Here is a 21237-nt window from a genome sequence, read left to right on the forward strand (position 1 = left end):
TGTAATTGCAGGGATTTTAGATGACCTAATAGTTAGGTGTCAGTTAATTAGTACCAAGCGCAAAGTGAGAACCACCTGTATAATATTGAATAGGGTTTCCTGAAACATGACTATGGTGTCTTTAGGAGCAAATATTTCCCCTCAGAGGAAGAGGCCACTGCTTCCGGGGATTATTGTTACTATGAGGATTATCTGGTCATATTGACTGTGTGTAGGATTGGTATTTGGAACACACCTTTTCTCTCTGCAGTCAGAACGTTGATTGGAGTACAAATAAGTGACTTGCATTCATCACGCCCCCCTATTCCTGGTTGAGCAGTATTATTCAACAATTACTTACTCATGATGTTGGAAATGGCTTTCTTCTAAACTCTAACATGTGTCTATATTTTCAGAAGGCTACGGGCTGTTTCACTGCTACAGCCATGGCACCCAAAAAGAACAAGACGACCAAAAAGAGCAAAGGAGACATAAATGATATCATGGTGGAAAACAGCCCCATTAACAAAATTAATGGACTAAACACTCTGATCGAGGGAGGAAATGGCTTCAGCTGCATTTCCACTGAGGTCAATGATTCTGTGTACGCACCAAACCTCCTGCAGGGTTTGAGCAACATGCGACAGGAAAGTTTCCTCTGTGATCTAACAGTCACCACCAAATCAACAACATTTGATGTCCACAAGGTCGTCATGGCCTCTTGCAGTGAGTACATTAGGAATATCTTAAAGAAGGATTCAAACCTGCAGAAGATTGACCTGAATGACCTCTCACCAGTTGGTCTAGCAACTACAATTACATATGCATACTCCGGGAAGCTTACCTTATCTCTTTACAGTATTGGCAGCACAATTGCTGCAGCAAGGCAGCTTCAGATCAGCACCCTGGTAAAAATGTGCAGTGATTTCCTCATGCAGGAACTCAGTGTAGAGAACTGCATGTATGTGGCCAATATTGCTGATGCTTATGACCTTAAAGAAACCAAGGATGCAGCTCAAAAATTCATGCGAGAGAACTTCATTGAGTTTTCTGAAATGGAGCAGTTCCTGAAGCTGACGTATGAGCAGATTAGCGAATTCCTTTCTGATGATTCTCTACAGCTCCCATCTGAAGTCACAGCCTTCCATATTGCCATGAAATGGTTAGACTTTGACGAGAAACGGCTAAAGTATGCGGCAGATCTTCTGACTCTCATCCGCTTTGGAACAATCTCTGCTCAAGACCTTGTGAATCATGTCCAAAGTGTTCCTAGAATGATGCAAGATCCAGAGTGTCATCGTTTACTCGTTGATGCCATGAACTACCATCTTCTCCCATATCAGCAGAACATCCTGCAATCACGTAGAACGAAGGTGCGCGGTGGCCTTAAGGTGATTCTCACAGTTGGTGGACGTCCTGCCTTGACGGAGAAATCTCTCAGCAAAGATGTTCTTTACAGAGATGAAGACAAAGTCTGGAATAAATTGACAGAAATGCCAGCAAAGAGTTTTAACCAGTGTGTGGCAGTCCTGGATGGTTTCCTCTATGTAGCAGGTGGTGAGGACCAGAACGATGCGAGGAACCAAGCAAAGCATGCTGTTAGCAACTTCTGCAGGTAAACACACTAATCTGTTTGATCATACCTTCTGTAAGATTACTACTTTTCTGTGGTGACTTATTTATACTCATTGTTCAGGTATGACTCCCGCTTTAACACTTGGATTCACTTGAGCAACATGATCCAGAGACGTACCCACTTCAGCCTCAACACCTTCAATGGTCTTTTGTTTGCCATTGGCGGCCGAAATGCTGATGGTGTCCAGGCCTCCATGGAGTGCTATGTACCTTCTTCTAATCAATGGCAAATGAAAGCTGCCATGGAGGTACCTCGCTGCTGTCACGCTAGCTCTGTTATTGATGGTAAGATCCTTGTTTCTGGAGGCTACATCAACAATGCCTACTCCAGGGCTGTGTGCGCGTATGACCCCTCCACCGACACATGGCAGGACAAGAGCAGTCTGAGCACTCCCAGAGGATGGCACTGTGCCGCTACCATTGGAGATCGAGCTTACGTCATTGGTGGCAGCCAGCTCGGAGGGCGAGGAGAGAGAGTTGATGTTCTGGTTGTTGAGGCTTACAACCCGCACAGCGGCCAATGGAGCTACTGCGCGCCACTTCACATAGGGGTCAGCACAGCCGGGATTTCCATTTTGAACAACAAGATCTATCTCCTTGGGGGCTGGAACGAGGGTGAAAAGAAGTACAAGAAGTGCATTCAGGTTTACAACCCTGATCTCAATGAATGGACTGAGGATGATGAGTTGCCAGAAGCTACAGTTGGCATTTCGTGCTGCGTCGTCACCATACCTACAAGAAAAACTAGAGAATCCAGAGCCAGTTCAGCTTCATCTGCTCCAGTCAGTATATAGGGGTATAGATCCCAACAGTGATTAAGTTCAGTCGTCATATCTCCACTTTGCCTGTTGCATTGTTGCTACTATTGGATATTGAGTTTCTTAATTTAAGCAAAGAAGAAGAGAGGTTTACCACATTTATTAACAGTATTTCATATTTTCATTGCTTAACGTTGTTGATGCAAAATACTGTTATGTAATTATACAAAAAATAATCAAATTATATTTTTAAGGGGCCAATTCAACTGAAATATTTTTAAAAGCTTAATGCTTCAGTAAATATAATAAAACACCTAAAATGCTGAATGTTGAAGAAAGCATAACAACAGTAATGTGGTGATGATGTGTTTTGCTACTGTGACTTTCACATATAGAATAGGAAGCTGGAGAAAGAATGAGTATGACGAATCCTACCAGGAGTAGGTGCTTATGATCAGTGCGTTAGTGTATAGTTACCCAACAGGTTCTATGACCTGATTCGCTGCATAGAGTAATCCTATGCCTTATTCATTGTAACTTTTTAATCACGATGGGCATAATTCAAACAGATTCTGTGCTTAAGATAGGTAATGGCTAAAATGATTTTGTAAAGAAAATACAGACAAAAATCCAAGGCGGTAACAATGTTTTGAGCCTGAGCTTGTCCCGAAGATCATGAATTTCCTGATAGCTCATGTCTTTCTATTTTATGTTTGTTTTTAAATTAAAGTGATGACTTTTAATCTCCTCTGAGAACTGTCTTTTGTTGCCAAGTGACTTTTAATGACTCTTAGTATGACTATTTCTATGTTGTGGTTATCCAAGTATTAGTCCAAGTAGGTTACAATGATCAGTCCAAAGATATTTAATATTTGGTTCAGTGACCACATAAATGTATATGTTATATATCTGATTTAGTTATTATATTGTGGAAGAAAATTATTATTTTGAACTTACCAACCCATTTGAAAATCTATTTTTAGAGCAAAAATTAAATAATCCTTGCTGGAGACAAGTTTTTTGACATATTATATTGTTTTTCAAAGGAATTTCATTATATCATTTATAGTGTAATTTTGAAATTGATTTTGAATTGTAGCTAAAATGAAAATGTGAAATATACTGATTAATGGATTTCATCTCTAAGTGAGCTAATTTCGCTTCATACTATATAAGAACATAAAACCAGGACAGAACAGTAAGTAAATATGTCAAAATGAAAAAAAGCATGACTTATCCGCAATGTGTTTCTTTATGTAGTGGTCCTCGATGTCTACTAGTTCCATGTCGTTAGTGGATGTTTTTTCCCTACTTAAATATTGCATTAGCTTTGGAAACATGGTATGGCTTAGCTATACAAGGTATGGTTTACACACCCTCTATTGTATCCTCTACCTCTTTCAAAATTTCAGCAGAATAATTTACATTCCTTTTAAAAATCATACCATTGTTTTTAAACGTAACCCTTACAGATGATTAAGCTGCATACTATCCTCCCAGTGACACTCCCATTAGTAAACACCTTTTATAAACAGCTCAGAGGAAACATTCTGCTGCTTTACATAATCTTTGACTGGAGATGCAATATGATATGAGCTGCACAGGTGTGCCATGTGTGTCAAGGGCCATGTTCTCTACCATGTAGTGTAGTTTTTATGTAAAGCATTTTGTGTTGCGCTCAATCTTGTGGGGAAAAAAAGTTTGTTTGAAATTTCCTGTTCTGTAACTAGAACTTAGGTTACAATTAAAGAACAACAACTTTTTGATTTTTTTTTTTTTTTTTTTTTCAAAATGGAAAGTTTAGCAATAAAGAAGAAAAAGAGCTAAAGGCATATAAAGGCAGCTAAAGGCATATATCTTTAAAAAAAATCATATAAACAAAAGCTTAAAGGTGGGCTTTCTATAGACAGAAGCATTCAGGGTCTAATCTGCAGCCTTGTTTGCAGTAACAGCAATAGCCAATGTGGATGAAATAGTTTTTGCATTTAGAAAAAAAGGATAGTAACCTCTGTTGGTCTGAATACTGCAAGCAAAACTCTATCCAAACAAAACTCAATCCATATTAGGGAAGGCTGTGGGTGCAGTTTAGACAAAGAATGCTATTCTACCGACCCACGGTTGTATTGTTAACATGCCATCCTATAAAAGCTGCTGTGTCATTATTACATTTTTATTTTCTTAGAATGATGCTGCAATCAATGTTTTTGAAAAGCTTTCACCTTTGATTTTCTTGTCATAAACATGACTCATTCATTTTTAAGTGGTCAAAGTTATATGACTAAGCAGTTTGGCACCAGTGTTCTGCATTCAATTGTAGAAAAACAAGACAGAGAAGAAAAAAGAAACTAAATAAATGTAAGGAGGTTTTAAGAAATTACAAACCAAATGTTGTGTACTGAGTTTTAGAGATTTTTCATGCAATAATGAAAGCCATGCTTTGCTTTGATTTTCTTTCTGGTTTTATTGGTTACAGTTATACCAAAATGCTGGACTGGTTAGGTTGATATTGTAAAGAATACAGTTAAAATTTGTACCCCCTGTTTATCAAATCTGTATTTATTAAAGGATTTTAAAGATGGATCTGAAGTATTACTGTGTTTACAAAATGGAAAACATATACAAATACACATATACAAGCATATACAAGTTATTTGTATATGTATAGTTACAATAACAAAAAACACTTGGGTCTGTGTTTGAATTTATGTGGACTTCCACCTCTCTACACAAGGCAAAAACTATGAGAACAGAGTAAAAATTCTATTCAATAAGTTAGGATGTTTTCTTCTGAGGAAGCACCTTTATATGTAATAAAATTATATTTTGAAAATAAAAACCTTTAAGCAGATAATGAAAATATGCTGCATTGAGCTCTTGTTCCTTTGCCATTGTTTTTGCTTTAAAAAAATTCTTAATGTTGTATTTTTATGAGCTGTAACAGAAAATCTTCAATACTAACCAAAATAAAAAAAAAAAATCATAATTTATCTTGAGCGTTATATAATGAATTTTGTAACTTAACGAGATGACATCAATAATATTGCAATTTGTTGAAGGTGGCTGAGTTGTCCTCAACAAACAAAATAGAAATCACGCTTGTTTTACAGGATAGAGCACTTTTATGCTTTTTGTAGCCTATAGTCATTTCCATTGTAAGGAGCCAGCGTTAAAGCAATGATATTAAATTGAAAAAACATTGAATTATGCTTACAGCTTATTTGCTGCAAAAGGTTAACTGAATCCTCCAGCACTTGTCTTGGAAAGTTTAATTAATTAGTCATAGGGAAGTATGTAGTACGGAGGAATGGTGCGGGTTGTCACACTCATCACAACTAAGCCAGCACAGGGCATTGTAATAAAAAAAGATTTTTGGACTGAAATGTTCAAAAAGGGGGTCAAAGGTTAGTTTTAACTATTTCAGTTTAAACATTATTTTGGACTCTCCTTTCCTGGTACAAATATAATGACAGACAACCAATTCCTGTGATAAGCTATTAACTTTGTTGTCATTTGCGTTTAAATCTTGCTTAACTAAAAGTTTAATCCAGTTGCCTGCATCCCTTTAAATCAAGTCTTACAAGCATCATTCTGTCTGTTACCTGGTCTGAGACTGGTGGAAATAGCAAGATTACAAATATATATAAAAAAAATGCTAAAAAATATATGGTAATAAAATATTGTAAAAATATGCTACATTTCAGTCTGAATATTAAACCTCAGTTTCATAAGTTTCAAATTTGGTGGTAGTAGCATGTAGCCTTCATAAACACCTACATTTACAAGGTATATTTACATAAGGACAAAGATTTCAACAATTTAAGTAGCATTTTAATGTGACCATGATTTAGAAAAACAAAACAAACTGCCTACATCTTTTCACAGTATGTAAATAGAAAGGTGTTAATAAACTCATAAAGTAGCAAAATAAACTAAACAATCACAGTGTAACACAGGATTTTGTGCAGTGGATAGATGTAATAGCATAATGTATAGATATTTTGTAGGCACTTTTTTATCTTTATCATGTTAATATAGACCAGAAATTTTTTGTCGCTAAGGTGAATTTAATATTTGGCCTTTAAAATTCACTTGAACAGTTAATAAGATATTACTTTCAGTCAGTCATCTTTGAACTCCAGCTGTATTAACATGGGATCACAGTTATCTGATAGATCAGGAGTCAGCAACCTTTGGCTTAGTTGCTCACTTAATATACTAAACAATGTTCTTTTACCCAGGGCTTTTATTTAGTTTTTTTTTTTTTTTTGTTAATGTTCTTTTTATTTTATTTTATTTTTTTGTGTGTATGTTTGTTATTGTTTGTTGTTCTGTGCCTCCATAAAACAACGCTGGTACCACCTTGACATTATAATAATAATAATAATTATTATTATTATTATTATTGTGATTATTATTATTATTATTATTATTAGTGTTATTAATATGCTGTTTAATGCTTATTTCAATGCCTAGTTGGTCATGAGCCTAGCTTCCTGAAGTGCTGAGTCATGTCGGCCCTCCCACAGGCGTCACGTGTGTAAATCCAGGAGGGCGTTCATCTGTTAAACACAACGTAAGACGCGTGCAGCGGCAGTCTGTCTCTGTAAAGCTAGAGTTCAACAGTTCATCTCGCTGCCAGTCTACCACGGAGCCGCGGAGTAAACTCCGACAGTAAATAGCTGTCAGCCAAACCGACGCAACTTGTCACCGCCGAGCGGCTCTAGTTAGACCCCGACTAACGCATTGCTCTGCCGTGCTAACCGGTTATTAGCCGGGCGATGAGAAGGGGGCCTGTCTGTTCTTGGATGTCCAGTTAAGGTTACCCAACAGCGTAACCTGCATCAACTGCCTCTTCCTGTCAACTACCCGCTTCATCCAGACGGGACCAGACTGCACCGCTTGTTTGGACTGAGACTTCATGCTAGATCCTCGTCCGTTGGACCACCTAGCCTGGTAGCTAACCTTTGGCGAGCAGTTTGCAGTTAATAAGCAGCCAGCAAGACACCGAGCGGCCGTCTGTCCGTGTGTGCCATGGGCTTGCTGTCACAAGGATCACCCCTGAACTGGGAGGAAACAAGGAAGTATGCGGATCACATAAGAAAGCATGGCATCATTCAGTTTCTCAACATCTACAACAAGGTCAAGGATCGGCAGAGAGATGTGTTGAAGTGGGGCGACGAGGTAAAAACCAGACTTGACAGATTTCCCCTGCTTAGATCTTCTAGGCATGATGCAATAAGGCTCCCTAATGATGCATCAGCCCAATAATTGTTTCTACCACCAGCTACATGCAATTAAATCACATTTTTACATTTGTATGCATTATTTTCATGAAAATATAACTTTTCCACTGTGTTTACCTTTAGATTCCTCTTTTTAAATAAGTTTTTTTAGAGCACCCATTTCAAAATAGTATATTTTTTAAAGCATTTAATATAGAGGTCCCATCATATCCAGTTTTAAAGAGAGAAGTGATGAAAGGAATAACCAATAATCACCTTTGTTTTGTTTTTTTATTGTTTTTTTTATATATATATATATATATATTAGATGGTTTTTGATTATTTTGGTGCAACAGTCTAAAGTAGACAATGTTGTCTTATAAACAACCAAAATATCATTCATTGTTGTTCCACAGTAGAGAAAATTAGGTTGCATAAAACACACAAAATGATGAGTTCATATAAGCAGGGGCAGAGCTAGATGGGGGGCGAGGGGGCCAATCTGTGGCCACCCCTGCCATTTTTTTTCCCTCTGATACAGATTGTGGCAACAGTAATACTTTCAAGTGGAATATTCAAAACATTTTAATTTTTCATACAGTAACAATTACTTGACAACAAAACACTGCGTTTAATTATGCGCATCAATGTATCGACATTAAAGATATTTACAGAATTCAAGCTATTTGCAGAACTACATTTTGTGTTATATGGGGTAAAGCGAAAATGATTTTTCTCTGCAAGTCATATAGGAGTATTTAGTGAAATCATAGATAACTATTTTAAAAAGGTATTAAATAATCAATTTATGTAGATATTAGTGTTGTCACGATACTAAACTTTTCAACTCGATACCGAAACTAAGTAAAATATTCAATACTCGATACCCTTTTCGATACCACAAGAATAAAAACAAAGACTCTAAAATTCAACAGAAATATTCTCATTACTAAAAAAATACAAGAAATGAATAAAAAAACAATAAGAATAATATTTTGAGGTTGTATGCTGTGCACAATATTAAGCAAGCTTGATAAAAAACTTACAAAATTAAAATTAAGTGTTCCTTCCTTGGCTATGTTTTGCAGACATAACAATGACACTGGCCAAACCGGTTAAAAAACAAAAATAATTCTCAGCAGCTGCACCTGTTACAAAAAAGTCTGAAACTGAAAAATGCAGAGAATTATTCAATCACACAGTGTTCAGAAAGTGCATTTTCCTCTATTCTGCACTTTAGATGGCTGTATCGATACTTTTGAAAATGAGTATTGTCTCCGGATACAACGTTTCAGCATCCATACTTTTTTGAGTATCGATACTTTTGACAACCCAAGTACTTGTAAATATATATTTTTTTTTTAAAAGAATGAAAGTAACTAATGACAATGGAAAAGATGTTTGCCCCAGAACTCAAACCTGAAAGAATTGTATCCACTATACCTTTTATTTTGGAAGATGTTTAAATATAAGCATCTATTTTTTAGCGAAGGCTGTAGAAAAGGATATTTTGCCTTTATTTAGAAAATATGGATGTTATGCTCATTAACTTTCCTGTTGGACCAGTGTAGATTGACCCAGAGGTTCTGGCGCCTATCCGCTTTCGGCCACCCCTCAGAGTACATTGCTTATTGCCTGGCCAACTTTATAAAAATGTTCTAGCTATGCTTCTGCATATAAAATAACAAAAATGTGAGCAGTTTATTTTTTTTTTAGATAGATTTTTTTTTCTTTATAAAATCCTTTAATCTGCCTACATCACCCAGAATGCTGTGCAGTTCGCAAAAATTAAAGCTTGGCCAAATTATAGAACACTTTCTACTGATTTTAATCATGTGTTTGTTGCGATACGTATAGTTTTGTTGTCCAACTGTACAATGACTTTAGGTATTTGTGCAATTGAGTTAAAATACCTATTCATCTTAAAGCCCTCCCAAATGTGTTAAGTTTATGATTTTGCAGCAACCAGTCCTCCTGGTTAAGCATGTGGTAACAGTAGAGAACAAAGGGTCTTCTTTAACAGTCGGAAATACCAGAAGGAGTGTGATCTGACTTGGCCGACTGAAGAAAACAGTGTTTACTCCTAAATGACTGTCCTGCTCCAGCAAAAATACAAAAACAAAATAACAAAAAAATTGGTATATTAGAATCACATCTTGAAGAAAATACACCTGCATGATTGCTACAGCAATTGGCGTTAGTCGCTTCAGCTTGTAGAGAAACACAGCCAGCCAAACACTAAAGCAATGAGCCTGTAGTACTATCTATTGGATGCAAAACAGAGTGCAAGAACAATAGTCTATAAATATGGTATCTTGGAATCATACAGTATTTATGACCCTGAATTGCTGCAAGTCCAAGCAAACATGACCTAAACATACATTTGCAATGCTGACAGTCCAGCTTTTGTCTTTGCCTAAAGCTTTTTTACCTTGCATTTCAAGGTAATTGCTCATTCTTATTAATGCAGAGAATACCACTTGTTAGGGGAAAACAACTCTCCTTTGCCTAGTAAACAGGAGCACAATCCTTCCTACACACAATATTTTAAGTTCTATGGCCTTGACTGATTCTATCCTGTTTGCAGCTCCAATTCTTTTTTTTTTTCACCATCGTTTTCAGCCTTCACTAACAAAACTCCTCTCTGCTTCAGTTCGAACACAGGGTCTTTAATTTGAATCGACATGGAATGCTGTTGTTATAGATTAATCCCTCTTTCAGACAGAGGATTTACAGCCCAGCAGAGTCAAAGTCAAGGAAACCTCACTGATGAATTGGAATTGATGTGATGGCTCCCCAGTCTGTTTAACATAAAGCCACTGTTAGGCTTTAGGATCATGCTATGTTTTCATGTAAACCTCGAGTGTCTCCTTTTTTCCCCGCTTTCTTTAGGTGGAGTACATGCTGGTGGAGCTGGACCACAACGACGAGAAGGTTCGGCTGGTGCTGAATGGTGGAGAAGTTTTGGAAACTCTCCAAGAACAGGGAGAAAACGTAAACCCAAAGTAAGAAATACGCACGGTTGTTTTATTTTTCAATCCGAAAACTGTTTTGAAGGCAGCTGTAATTCACGATAGATGAGAAAACATCTAAAGAATAGCAACTTTAGAGCTGTTATTACGTCCAACCAATCAAATGGTGAGCAGGGGAGATGTGTTGAAAGTCTCGACCTTCAGCATGTTTGAGGTTTGAACAGCTGTCACGTTAGTAAAGACTTTTTCTTTCTTCTTACCGCAATAAACAGAAATCACATACCTGTGCAAAGAGAAACACCTTTAGCTATACATCTACACAGCTATGCAGCTGCAAACATTGCCTACAGTTTTGGTGCTTTATCTAAAAGGCTGCTGCCCTGTCAGAGAAACACCCACTGACCTATATGGAAAAGAAAACCACAGTGTTAACAGTTAAAAAATAAAACCTTTTAAAATGAATATCATATTAAACCCCAGAGGTGCTATAGGTGTTTTTGTTAATGTGAGCCTCTGTTGTGTTACCTTATCTGACACCTGATCCGCCTTTGGTTCTGGCGAGGATACACGGTTAACTCGCTGGCGGCTCGTTTGGTTTTGATTTCACATTGCTTCAAAGGGATGAAGTGGTTCTACTGTTGACATAATTTAACTATTTGTGTTATCTATACCTGATACACAGGTAAACCAAACCAGGAGTGGTTGGGTGATTAGTTGAGCAGTCTGCTCTGGTAGCCAGATCGCAGCTGTTTGGCAGAAACGTGGGTGAAATCTCTGGTCACTATCTGCTGTCATTTTGTTTGTTTTCTTTTGCTGAGGGGATAAATAAGTTGTACATATTATAAACAGGATCTAACATAACCTGAAGTGGTAATTTGAAAGTTTTAGACAAATGTAGATCCTTTCTGCTTCTCCAGAAATGCATCATTTCTCAGTACTGCTGAGAGGGAGGCGTGCAGATGGAGTTATGATCTAGCCGGCCTGCGCTCCTATTGCAGAGGCTGTGTCTGGGGTCTTGTCACCTGTGGCTTACTGTGGCCCTCGCTGTGGCCTTAAATAACTTTGGTCAAAAATAATAAACATATGACCAAGAGGTTTTTAAATAGGATATTACGTGAAGCTCATTCTATGAGTTCTGCTGTTTTAAGTGTTGCAGCTGTAGATTGCACACTGTTCTCCTTCTCTTTGTGATTTACATACGAGTTGGAAGGAAAAAGTGAAAATCCTAAACGTATTCTAACCACTATGTGTCAGTGACTGTAGATGGAAACAGGAAGGTGTGCATTTACAGTAAATCACATGCCCATACATGTATGGATGACTTAGTTTCATGGTTCAAATAGTTTTAAAGATGATCTGCCTATTACGCAAAACAGAAATGTAAAAGTATAGGATCAAATTTTTATTTTTTCATTAATGCAGCCAAATCTAGAGGCAGGTCCTTTGCTTTGTTTTGCTAAAATATAAATCAAAACTTGTTGGCAGGTTGAGATAACATAATGATAACTGCAGGATCTTAACCATTTACAGTCAAAGGATTGGAAGGTGTGACTCTTCAGAGTTGCATAACTTGAATTTAACTCTTTCAAACTCTCAAACTTTTTTAACATTGATTGTTTTGCGTTACACAAAACTCCATGTTCCCATTTATACATCTTGTAAGGAAGAATTAAGCCATTTAGGCCGAGAGCAGCTAAATTTCAGTCTGATGATTGAATAGTTCCTCCAGCGTTTGCTTGTGATTGAAAATCCAAAAATGGGAAGTCTTTTAAAGAATTGGTGCTTTAAAGCAGGGTTTAATTAAAACAGCCCTCTAGAAATCTCTAACTTTGCATTAAAGTGAAATTATCTTTTATTTTCATCTGTTAAAGTTCCTTTAGGTGCTTAAAATACACTTTTTAAATGTGCAAATATGATGCAAATTTCTTTAGCCTGGAGAGCTCCTTTGTGAAATAGTTGGCAGAGTTAACTTATATATTCCAGCTCTGAATAAATTCAGGAAATTAGGTGAACGCAAATAGTGTTTTCAGATTTTCTTCCCTTTTGTTATACTTGTTAATGTTGTTCATCTATTTATTTATTAATACATCTTTTTATTTACTCTTCTTTTGTTTCTTTCTGTCTGTTTATTCATCCTTATATGAAGTTGGACCAATGTAGAAACATCTGCAGTAAAATCAATGAAAAAAAAAAATTCTAAATTTGAGCTTACAGAAGTTGGTTATAAAACAGCCATGTTTTGGAGCCACGGTTAAATAACAGTCGTCAGCAGTCCCTGTGTTTATACAGGCTCCCCGTGTTATGCCTGCCTATGACATCACTGTAAATCTGTATGGCTGACTTGACCAAGGGGGGAAATGCCAGTAGCAGTGACAATAGTAGATCCCATGCATACCTCATTATTGCCTCTCTGTTGCACACACCAGAAGCACAAAAGCAAAAGACTTATGCTGCCAGGATCACTGGTGCCATCAAGTAACCTGTTTACTGAAAACGTATCAGTGTGATCTTGAGAATGGGGTCTTTAATACAAAATGTTTCAACACGTTTTACCTTTTTACAGTCATCCAACACTTTGGAGACCAGAGTACGGGAGCTACATGATCGAGGGAACCCCCGGACAGCCGTACGGGGGAACTATGTCAGAGTTCAACACTGTGGAGGGCAACATGAGGAAGAGACGCCAAGAGGCTTCGTCTGTTCTAAAGAAGAATGAGACGCTCTGCACCATTACTTCCTTTCCCAGGTCACTTTCAGAAGCCAGTCTCTAGTGATTTATGTAATGAAGAGATTAATGCAGCGACTAGCAAATTGCTCAGCGCTATCGATTTGCATATCTGTGTATAAATGGCTGCGTTTGTTCCCAAGCAGAGCTGCTGATGTGTTCAATTCCTCTTTTCAGGTTAGGTTGTCCAGGTTTCACCAAGCCAGAGTACCGACCCACTCCCGTGGAAAAGGGAGTCTCAAAGTCTTTGTTTTTCCCTGATGAAGCCATTAACAGACACCCAAGGTTCAGGTAGGCTTGTTTAGGTTCAATGTTTTGTGTACAAAATATTCTCATTATTAACAATAATTCAAAAAAAAGATTATTAAGCCAATAGCAGTTGCCATTATAATTTCAATATTAAACCAAAAAAAAAAAAATCAGCATTTTTATGGGTATTTTTTTTGCCTCAGACCAACATAAATGATGCATTATTATGAAGTGGAAGGAAATTAAAAGGATGGGAGAAACCTGTTATTAGTCATCTACACTAAAAGTCTGGATCTTCTTGAAGAATGATAAGAAGGTCACTGTTGTTAGAAAAAAATCATTTAGAATCCTGTTTAGAATTTGCTGAACGCCACATGGAGAACAACAAACATGTGAAAGAAGACTTTGACTTGTATGCAAAGCACTATATGTAGATCAAATGTCACTCTGCAGTATTACCTGAACGCACCCTCTCCAAAATGAGACACGGTGGTTATGGCGTCATGCTGTGGGGATGCTTATCAACCAAGGCAGGTACTATACTTAAGATTATGGGAAGATTAATGTCGTTAAATGCCAAACAATGCTGGGAAAAAGGCTTCAAAATATTTCAAACTTGTAAGAAACTAAGTAGAATTAAGTATAAGGGGCTAAAAACTAATGCTCAGATCCATTCTGAGTTAAAAACCATGTTTCAAAAATCTGAAACCAGACAAACCTGCAGCCAGACAAACGATAATTATACAAATATTTACCTAAAATAATACCTTTCTGATTGCTTTCTAGAAGAAAAATAATAATATATAGTTTTTTTTTTCTTCTGCTTCAAAAACATTAAAAAGTATTAACATTGGTGATAAGATTCAAACAAAATGCATCAACTTTTTTTTTTTTGTTGTGTCATGTGTAAAGATTGTACGGCAGTGTAGATCAACATCTAACATTTCTTTCAGCACTCTAACCAGAAACATTCGCCATCGAAGAGGAGAGAAAGTTGCAATAAATATCCCAAGTAAGTTTGACTCCTTTCCTTCTTTATTGCATCACTGACTGCATTAATCATGTTATAAATATAGGTGAGGTTCCACTTGGAATGGTAATAAATAATTCCTTCTTCTCATGCAAACTCATGCGCTTAATTTGTTTGGCTCTTTAGGATTCAAACGCACATTGAATCAAATAAAACAAAGGATGTGATCGGTCTGCGCTTCCTCTTGCAGTCTACAGAGATAAGTGCACACCATCTCCGTTTGTGGAGCAGTTCCCAGAGGATGACGGCGAAGCAGCGAGGGCAGCTCTTCCTGACCATATCTACATGGACGCCATGGGCTTCGGCATGGGCAACTGCTGCCTGCAGGTGGATGAACTCTTGTTTTTTTTTGCACATTTCTGAAAATGTAAACTTTGACTGCAACTCCACCATCTCAATCAGTGATTTATAAAAGGACTTTAGCCTCATTTATGATTCCCTTTTGCAGGTGACATTCCAAGCTTGCAGCATTGATGAGGCCAGGTATCTTTATGACCAGCTAGCAACATTCTGCCCCATTGTGGTGAGTGGTTTTATTGAATGTCGGATTCCAGTTGGGCATTATTTAACCGACCCCCTTCTTAACAGGACTGTTATATCACATGTGGGCAAAAAAAAGGGATAAAAAAATATCCTCGTATATGTTTAAGATCTTAACCCAGAGAAGACTGGGTCATAATTACTGGTAAATCATTTTTTGTAAATAAACAACCTTTCTTTTTTTCATAGATGGCGTTGAGTGCGGCCTCACCTTTCTACAGAGGGTATGTGTCTGATATTGATTGCCGCTGGGGAGTCATTTCAGCCTCCGTGGATGATAGGACCCAAGAGGAGCGTGGACTAAAGGTGCTTCTTATTTAGATTGTACAGTTTTCATTTGAAATGTCTTCTGTGTCTTGTTTATTCTTCTAACTCCAGCTGCTGCTGCGTTGCACCAACCACCTCTCATCCATCACTCATTCCAAACACAAGACTGACTTTCCCCTATAAAAGTCAGCCTGTATGGGCCTGTTACTCCCTCGCCTGGCAAGTCAGGGGCGTATCAAAGGCAGGATGCATAGACTGGAAACGAGGCACCTTAATCCTGCCCATAAGGGTTTTGTGAAAGGGGCTTTAGAATACTGGGGAACACTCCTTGATTTCCAGCAACTGGACTTTCCATGCTCTCCTTTTTTTTAACCCGTGGGAGTATTTCTAAAAACGACTAAGTGCGTGTTTCTCACACAACTACAGAGGAATGTAGAGAAAAAAATATGCTTTAGGACATAAAGGGGAAAGAAATCCCTCTTGGAAATACTATGCTGTAAATGCATAAAAAATATATTTTTAAAACTACTCTCAAATAAGAAAAACTGAATAATTTGGCCTTCATAAGAATATCTTGATTGTTTTTTTTTTTTTTTTTTTTGATAGTTTAGGTATTTTATAAACTAACAAAATATTTCAACAACTCAAACTGAGCAATTATAAGACTCCTTATTTAATCCTAGAGTGCTATAGGCTAATGTGGTTGTCTCGGGGTTTTTTATAAGTAGGAAGCTTGTTTTTTTTTGTTTGTTTTTTTACAGCTATTGCTTGATTTTTGTTTAAGTAATAGAAGCTTCTGTGTTCTGAATTCACTCTGTCTTTTAAAGTCTTAACTGAAGTTTGCCCTCTGTTGAAAATGTGCATTTGAGTTATCTTACTGCAGCTGAACAAAACCGATGTTAGTGAATCTGTTGGTATGGGTGGAAAACACAGATTTGGGACTATACACTGAACACAAACATGACACAAATGTTCCTCATGTTGAGTTTATACTAAAAGCGTTCCTTCCTGTTTCACAGCCCCTGAAAAACAACAAGTACCGGATTTTTAAGTCCAGGTATGATTCGATTGACAGCTACCTGTCTTGCTGTGGCGAGAAATACAATGATATCGATTTGACAATTGACGAGGAGATCAACAAGCAGCTGCTGGGTGCAGGTACTTATGGCTTTTTAGATGCCTCTTTAAGTTAGTCTACCCAATTCTCTGTAAAGAGTTACAGAAACGTGTGTTAAATGTATTTTATTTCCAGGGATTGACAAGCTCCTGGCTCAGCACATTGCTCACCTCTTCATACGGGACCCGCTCTCCGTCTTTGAGGAGAAAATACATTTGGATGATGAAAATGAGTCGGACCACTTTGAGGTGAACTTGCTTTTCTTTTTAAACTAAAATTTTGTCTGAAAAACATATTTGGTTTCACGTTACTAATTTCCATCCTAACTTTATGTAGAATCTCCAATCCACCAACTGGCAGACGATGCGGTTTAAACCTCCACCTCCGAACTCCGACATCGGCTGGAGGGTTGAGTTCAGGCCCATGGAGGTAGTAATGAGCTACTTTTTTGGGGGGCGTTGACCTTTTTTAATGGACTTTAGATCATGAGTTGTGTTCTGGTTTTAATTTGCAGGTGCAACTAACGGATTTTGAAAATGCTGCATATGTGGTTTTTGTCGTCCTGCTCACCAGGGTGATTTTATCCTACAAGCTGGATTTCCTGATCCCCTTATCAAAGGTTGGGAAAGCCACTGATTTAATGCTTTTATCAAAATACTAGTTCTGAGATTCAAACCCCATGTAAATTGATTAGGTGGATGAGAACATGAAGGTGGCACAAAAGAGGAACGCAGTCCAGGAGGGCATGTTTTATTTCCGGAAGGACATGTTTAAAGGTGGGCTGAACAGGAAGTGGAGCACAAAGTTTGAGCCTTTGATTAGTTCAGCTAAAAGTGACTGTGGTGCTGTTTTCCTGCAGGCTGTAACCCAGGATTGGATTGTGCTTCTGCTGCTCAAAATGGCGTGGAGACTGAGGGCAGCAATGAGGATTACACATTGATGAGCATTGACACAATCATAAATGGAAAGGTAATTTTTGTTCAACCTTTAATCTTAGTTTTATTCTTTCAAGTACTTTCCAATACTTCAAAACACCACTGTAAATGCGTTTTCCTGCGATTTTTATGAGACGAAATGCAACTCTTTCACTTTTTCTTTTTTTTTAACCAGCATTGATGCCCCAAAATAAACTTTTGTGTAAACATTGCCTTCAGAGTTTACCTAATTAAGTTAAATATGATGCTTTGTTGGTAATTAGACCTGAGTATAAATTGCAGCTGGTCTGTAAATGCCTCAGAGGTTTGTCAGAGAACCACTGTAAACAAAAAGCCACATGAAGGCCAAGGAACAGACCGGTCGGGGTGGGAAAGTTTAGAGCAGGGTTGAGTTATTAAAGTCCAGCAAAGTCCAGAACTAAATCCAGTTGGGAAAGTGCATAGCTTAGTAATGCTGCAGCTGTAATTGTTTTTCTATCAGGTATAATCTGCCTGATTGTTTTTTGTGGTCCTAATTTAGTTCAGATCTTTGTTTGGGGATTTGGACAAACATAAATGCATTCATTGAACCGATGCACAAAGCCATAAAAATGCATATCACAATAGGACAGAAGTAAATGACTTATAAACCCACCCCTTCATGCAACACTACTTGACCTGAATATGTCAAGTAGCGTGTATATACTTTTACTTTTTCACAAGATAGTAATTCAGATATGCAGCTTCATTTTCTACTTTTTTCTCTCTAGGAAGGAGTTTTTCAGGGGCTTATCCCAATCCTAAACTGCTATCTGGAAAACATGGAAGTTGACGTTGACACCAGGTGCACGATTTTGAATTATCTGAAGCTCATCAGGAAGCGTGCATCAGGTAAAATGTCACTTTTTATTTAGAGGCCCAAAATAAAGAAAGGAAAAAACAAGTATGTCTTATTATGTTTGTAACTGGCTACTGATTCCTTTTCTTGTTGATCTAAATCAGGGGAGCTGATGACCATGGCCATGTGGATGAGGGAATTTGTTGCAAAGCACCCAGAGTACAAGCAAGACAGTGTCATTACTGACAAGATCAACTTTGACCTGTTCAAAAAGTGCGACAGGATTGCAAAAGGTGAAGAGCAGTGCCCCGAGCTTTTTGGTAACCCGGTGAGCCGTGTGAAATGAGGGGAAAAATGCTGCAGAGGCACATTATTTTACTCCATTTTCTGTTTCTCAGTCATACACAAAATGGAAAGACCAAATAAAAGAGGTCCAATTATAATAAAAGATTGCAGCTGCATGTGTGTGTTGTGAAGAAACACACCTGCATTACGTGTATAAATGCTGTATGAGATTTTTATGATCACAGAATTATTTTAATAGGACTATGAAAGGGTTATGTAATAGAAAATCAGATGTGTATTTATTTTTGTCCAAAAGATTAATCATATCTGTGTGAAATTGTAAATGTAGCAGAGATGTACAGTAGGTTGCTTTTAATCTTTTGTAAATACTGAATATTTTGCTCTTTAATTCATTAACATTTGTTTTGTTATTTTTCATATTTGTTTAGAAATTTAACATTAGGGTTGATTTTCTTCTTTGCATTTGGGTTTGCCTTGCTCTGCTGAATTGGGACCTTGAAGTTAGTATTGAATTCAAACGGATGTGGTGATGCACTGTTTTCAATATGATGCTCTTTCCAAATAAACCTGTAAATCTTTTTGCCAGCTGTTATGATTTTTGTGTTTATTTCTTTTACTGATAAATTGTCTGTGTCAATATTCTTTATTTTAACATCAGAGGATTGAAAGTTGAGATGAAGTATAGTTTTACCCAAGTGTAAAGCAGGATTTTTATTTCTTTATATTTCATATATAATAGAAATATAATTTTATTGTCTTATTGTGGGAATATTCAATGAAAACAATCTGCATATATTTGTTGGAACATACAACTGTTTGATGGTTGAATAATTAAATATTAGATTCTGGATGTTGCTCAGTTTATTTGTAGCAAATGCAAATTTATGAGGAAATATATGGACATTAGATTATGAGAATTTGTCATTTCTGGTCATATATTTCTGATGTAGATTTAGTTATTTAGTGATACTGTACATCTACAGTTTAAAGTTATGAAAACCTGAAATTTAGTTTTTTTTTAGCAAATGAGAATATCGCATGAAGCCAGTAAGGATTTTTAAATACAGATCGGCATCCTGCTTAAAAAAGTTTCCAGGTATCATTCACTGCAGTCACTCAGTAGCTCGTCTGCTGCTGCTTTTGCATGAATTACTGGATCAATGAGGTGTTGGAGGTGATCAGCTGGTTGCTTTGCTTTACAGAAGACCTGATTGCCTCCAGTTTTTCTAAATTTACTTATCCTCTTCTAGATTACACCAGATTCTGTTTGAGTTTTTCTCTCTGACCAAACCACTGTTTTGCTCTACTGAACGTCAGTCTGCTTGAAACATCACTCTGAATGACATTCCTAAATAGCTTTTATTTTACATCCTAATTTTGTGAGAGTTTTGGATTTCAGATGAGAACTAAAACAAACTTTTTTCTACCATATTTTCAATAATGAAACCACCTTATGGCTCATCATGACTTGTACGGTATGTGTTTAACCACATGGTGGTGCTCTTAAAGCAGAATCTGGAGCCACACTGAGCTGCATTGACCGATGAAAGCATTACCTCAGTTTGACCTCTTAGATAAGATAATGATTATTGCTGCTGCAGACCTGTCTACTGGACACAGAGCTCTGCTAACATTTGTTAGTATGGACAGATTAATACTGCTGATCTGCAAAAAGAATATTTCTATTCTGAGACTTTATTTTTTGCTTGGAACAAATGTGTCTTGTGATGAGCTATGATTATTTAAGATAAATAAAAGAATGTCATTTTAATGACCTATGGAGACTCCTAAAATAAGTATTTTACTGTTTATAATTTCTGATAGGTTTCTGGAATTTTAAATATTTTTAATGTCTGACTGGAGATAAAACCAAAGACTTGAATTTAACTAAAAGTAGTGATACTAAGTCTTTCAATGCATTTATTTTTTATATAAAGTGGACTTTAAGTAGACTAGTGGGTGAAATCCAAAATAAATGCTTAAAAAAGGAAAAGGTGCACATGAGGAAATATGCAAGTCACAAGTACACTTTTTGGCTAAAGTCCTTTTTTTTTCTTCTTCTTTTTTTTTTTTTTCCTTCATACAATGAGATTTTTCCATTGTAACATGTTTCACCAGAGCTGATGCTGAGTAGGAGGTGGTTCCTGATCAGGCCACTAAAGCGTCCAATCGAATCAGGTGACGGGTTGGTTTTTTTTCCAGAAGGGGGGCTTTCTTTCTTCTTCTGAGACAACTCTAAAGATTACAATATGCTCAGTGTTTTATTTTCTCATGTTTAGGCATACTAATAGCAGATTGACATTACAATAGTAGCTAATAATGCATTAATGTTTGCATTGTACAGGTTCCATGTGTTTTAAAGCTACAGGTCAGACTTTTTAATGATTTAACTCTGTGAAAAAAAAAGTTTCTCACCTCCAAAACATTATGCCATGGATCTGTGTTCTTATTCTTTCAATATCTGATCCAGATTTGTTTTTAATTTCTTTAAGACATTAAAGGAAACTAGGCCAAAAGTGGAAGCCCAAAGAATTTCATTTCTAAATATGCAGTTTGTAAAAATAAAAAAAAAGAAAGAAAAAAACAGAAGACCAGCCCTATTTTTACAGTTTTCCAGGCCAGGTCTTCAACGTTTTCCAGGCCAAGGACCCCCAAACTGATGGCAAGATGGAGCGGGGACCCCCC

At 37.0% G+C, this 21237-nt stretch overlaps 2 protein-coding genes across 2 annotated transcripts; both read left to right on the forward strand.

The window, feature by feature from the left end:
* Positions 1-366: 366 nt before the first annotated feature.
* On the forward strand, positions 367-2605 carry klhl31 (kelch like family member 31). The gene is made up of 2 exons (XM_015374523.1): positions 367-1594; positions 1676-2605. The coding sequence occupies exons 1-2, from the start codon at positions 378-380 to the stop codon at positions 2406-2408; spliced, it is 1950 nt and encodes a 649-aa protein (XP_015230009.1). The 5' UTR covers positions 367-377; the 3' UTR covers positions 2409-2605.
* A 4328-nt stretch (positions 2606-6933) lies between these two features.
* On the forward strand, positions 6934-19140 carry gclc (glutamate-cysteine ligase, catalytic subunit). Its single transcript, XM_015374465.1, has 16 exons — positions 6934-7553; positions 10487-10599; positions 13130-13312; positions 13469-13582; positions 14494-14552; positions 14761-14897; positions 15019-15093; positions 15300-15416; positions 16397-16535; positions 16630-16742; positions 16831-16923; positions 17009-17113; positions 17189-17270; positions 17354-17463; positions 18179-18299; positions 18411-19140. The coding sequence occupies exons 1-16, from the start codon at positions 7404-7406 to the stop codon at positions 18590-18592; spliced, it is 1893 nt and encodes a 630-aa protein (XP_015229951.1). The 5' UTR covers positions 6934-7403; the 3' UTR covers positions 18593-19140.
* Positions 19141-21237: the final 2097 nt, after the last annotated feature.

Source organism: Cyprinodon variegatus, unplaced genomic scaffold (genome assembly GCF_000732505.1).
Source record: "Cyprinodon variegatus isolate N-32 unplaced genomic scaffold, C_variegatus-1.0 Scaffold104, whole genome shotgun sequence".
Taxonomy (NCBI): Eukaryota; Metazoa; Chordata; class Actinopteri; order Cyprinodontiformes; family Cyprinodontidae; genus Cyprinodon; species Cyprinodon variegatus.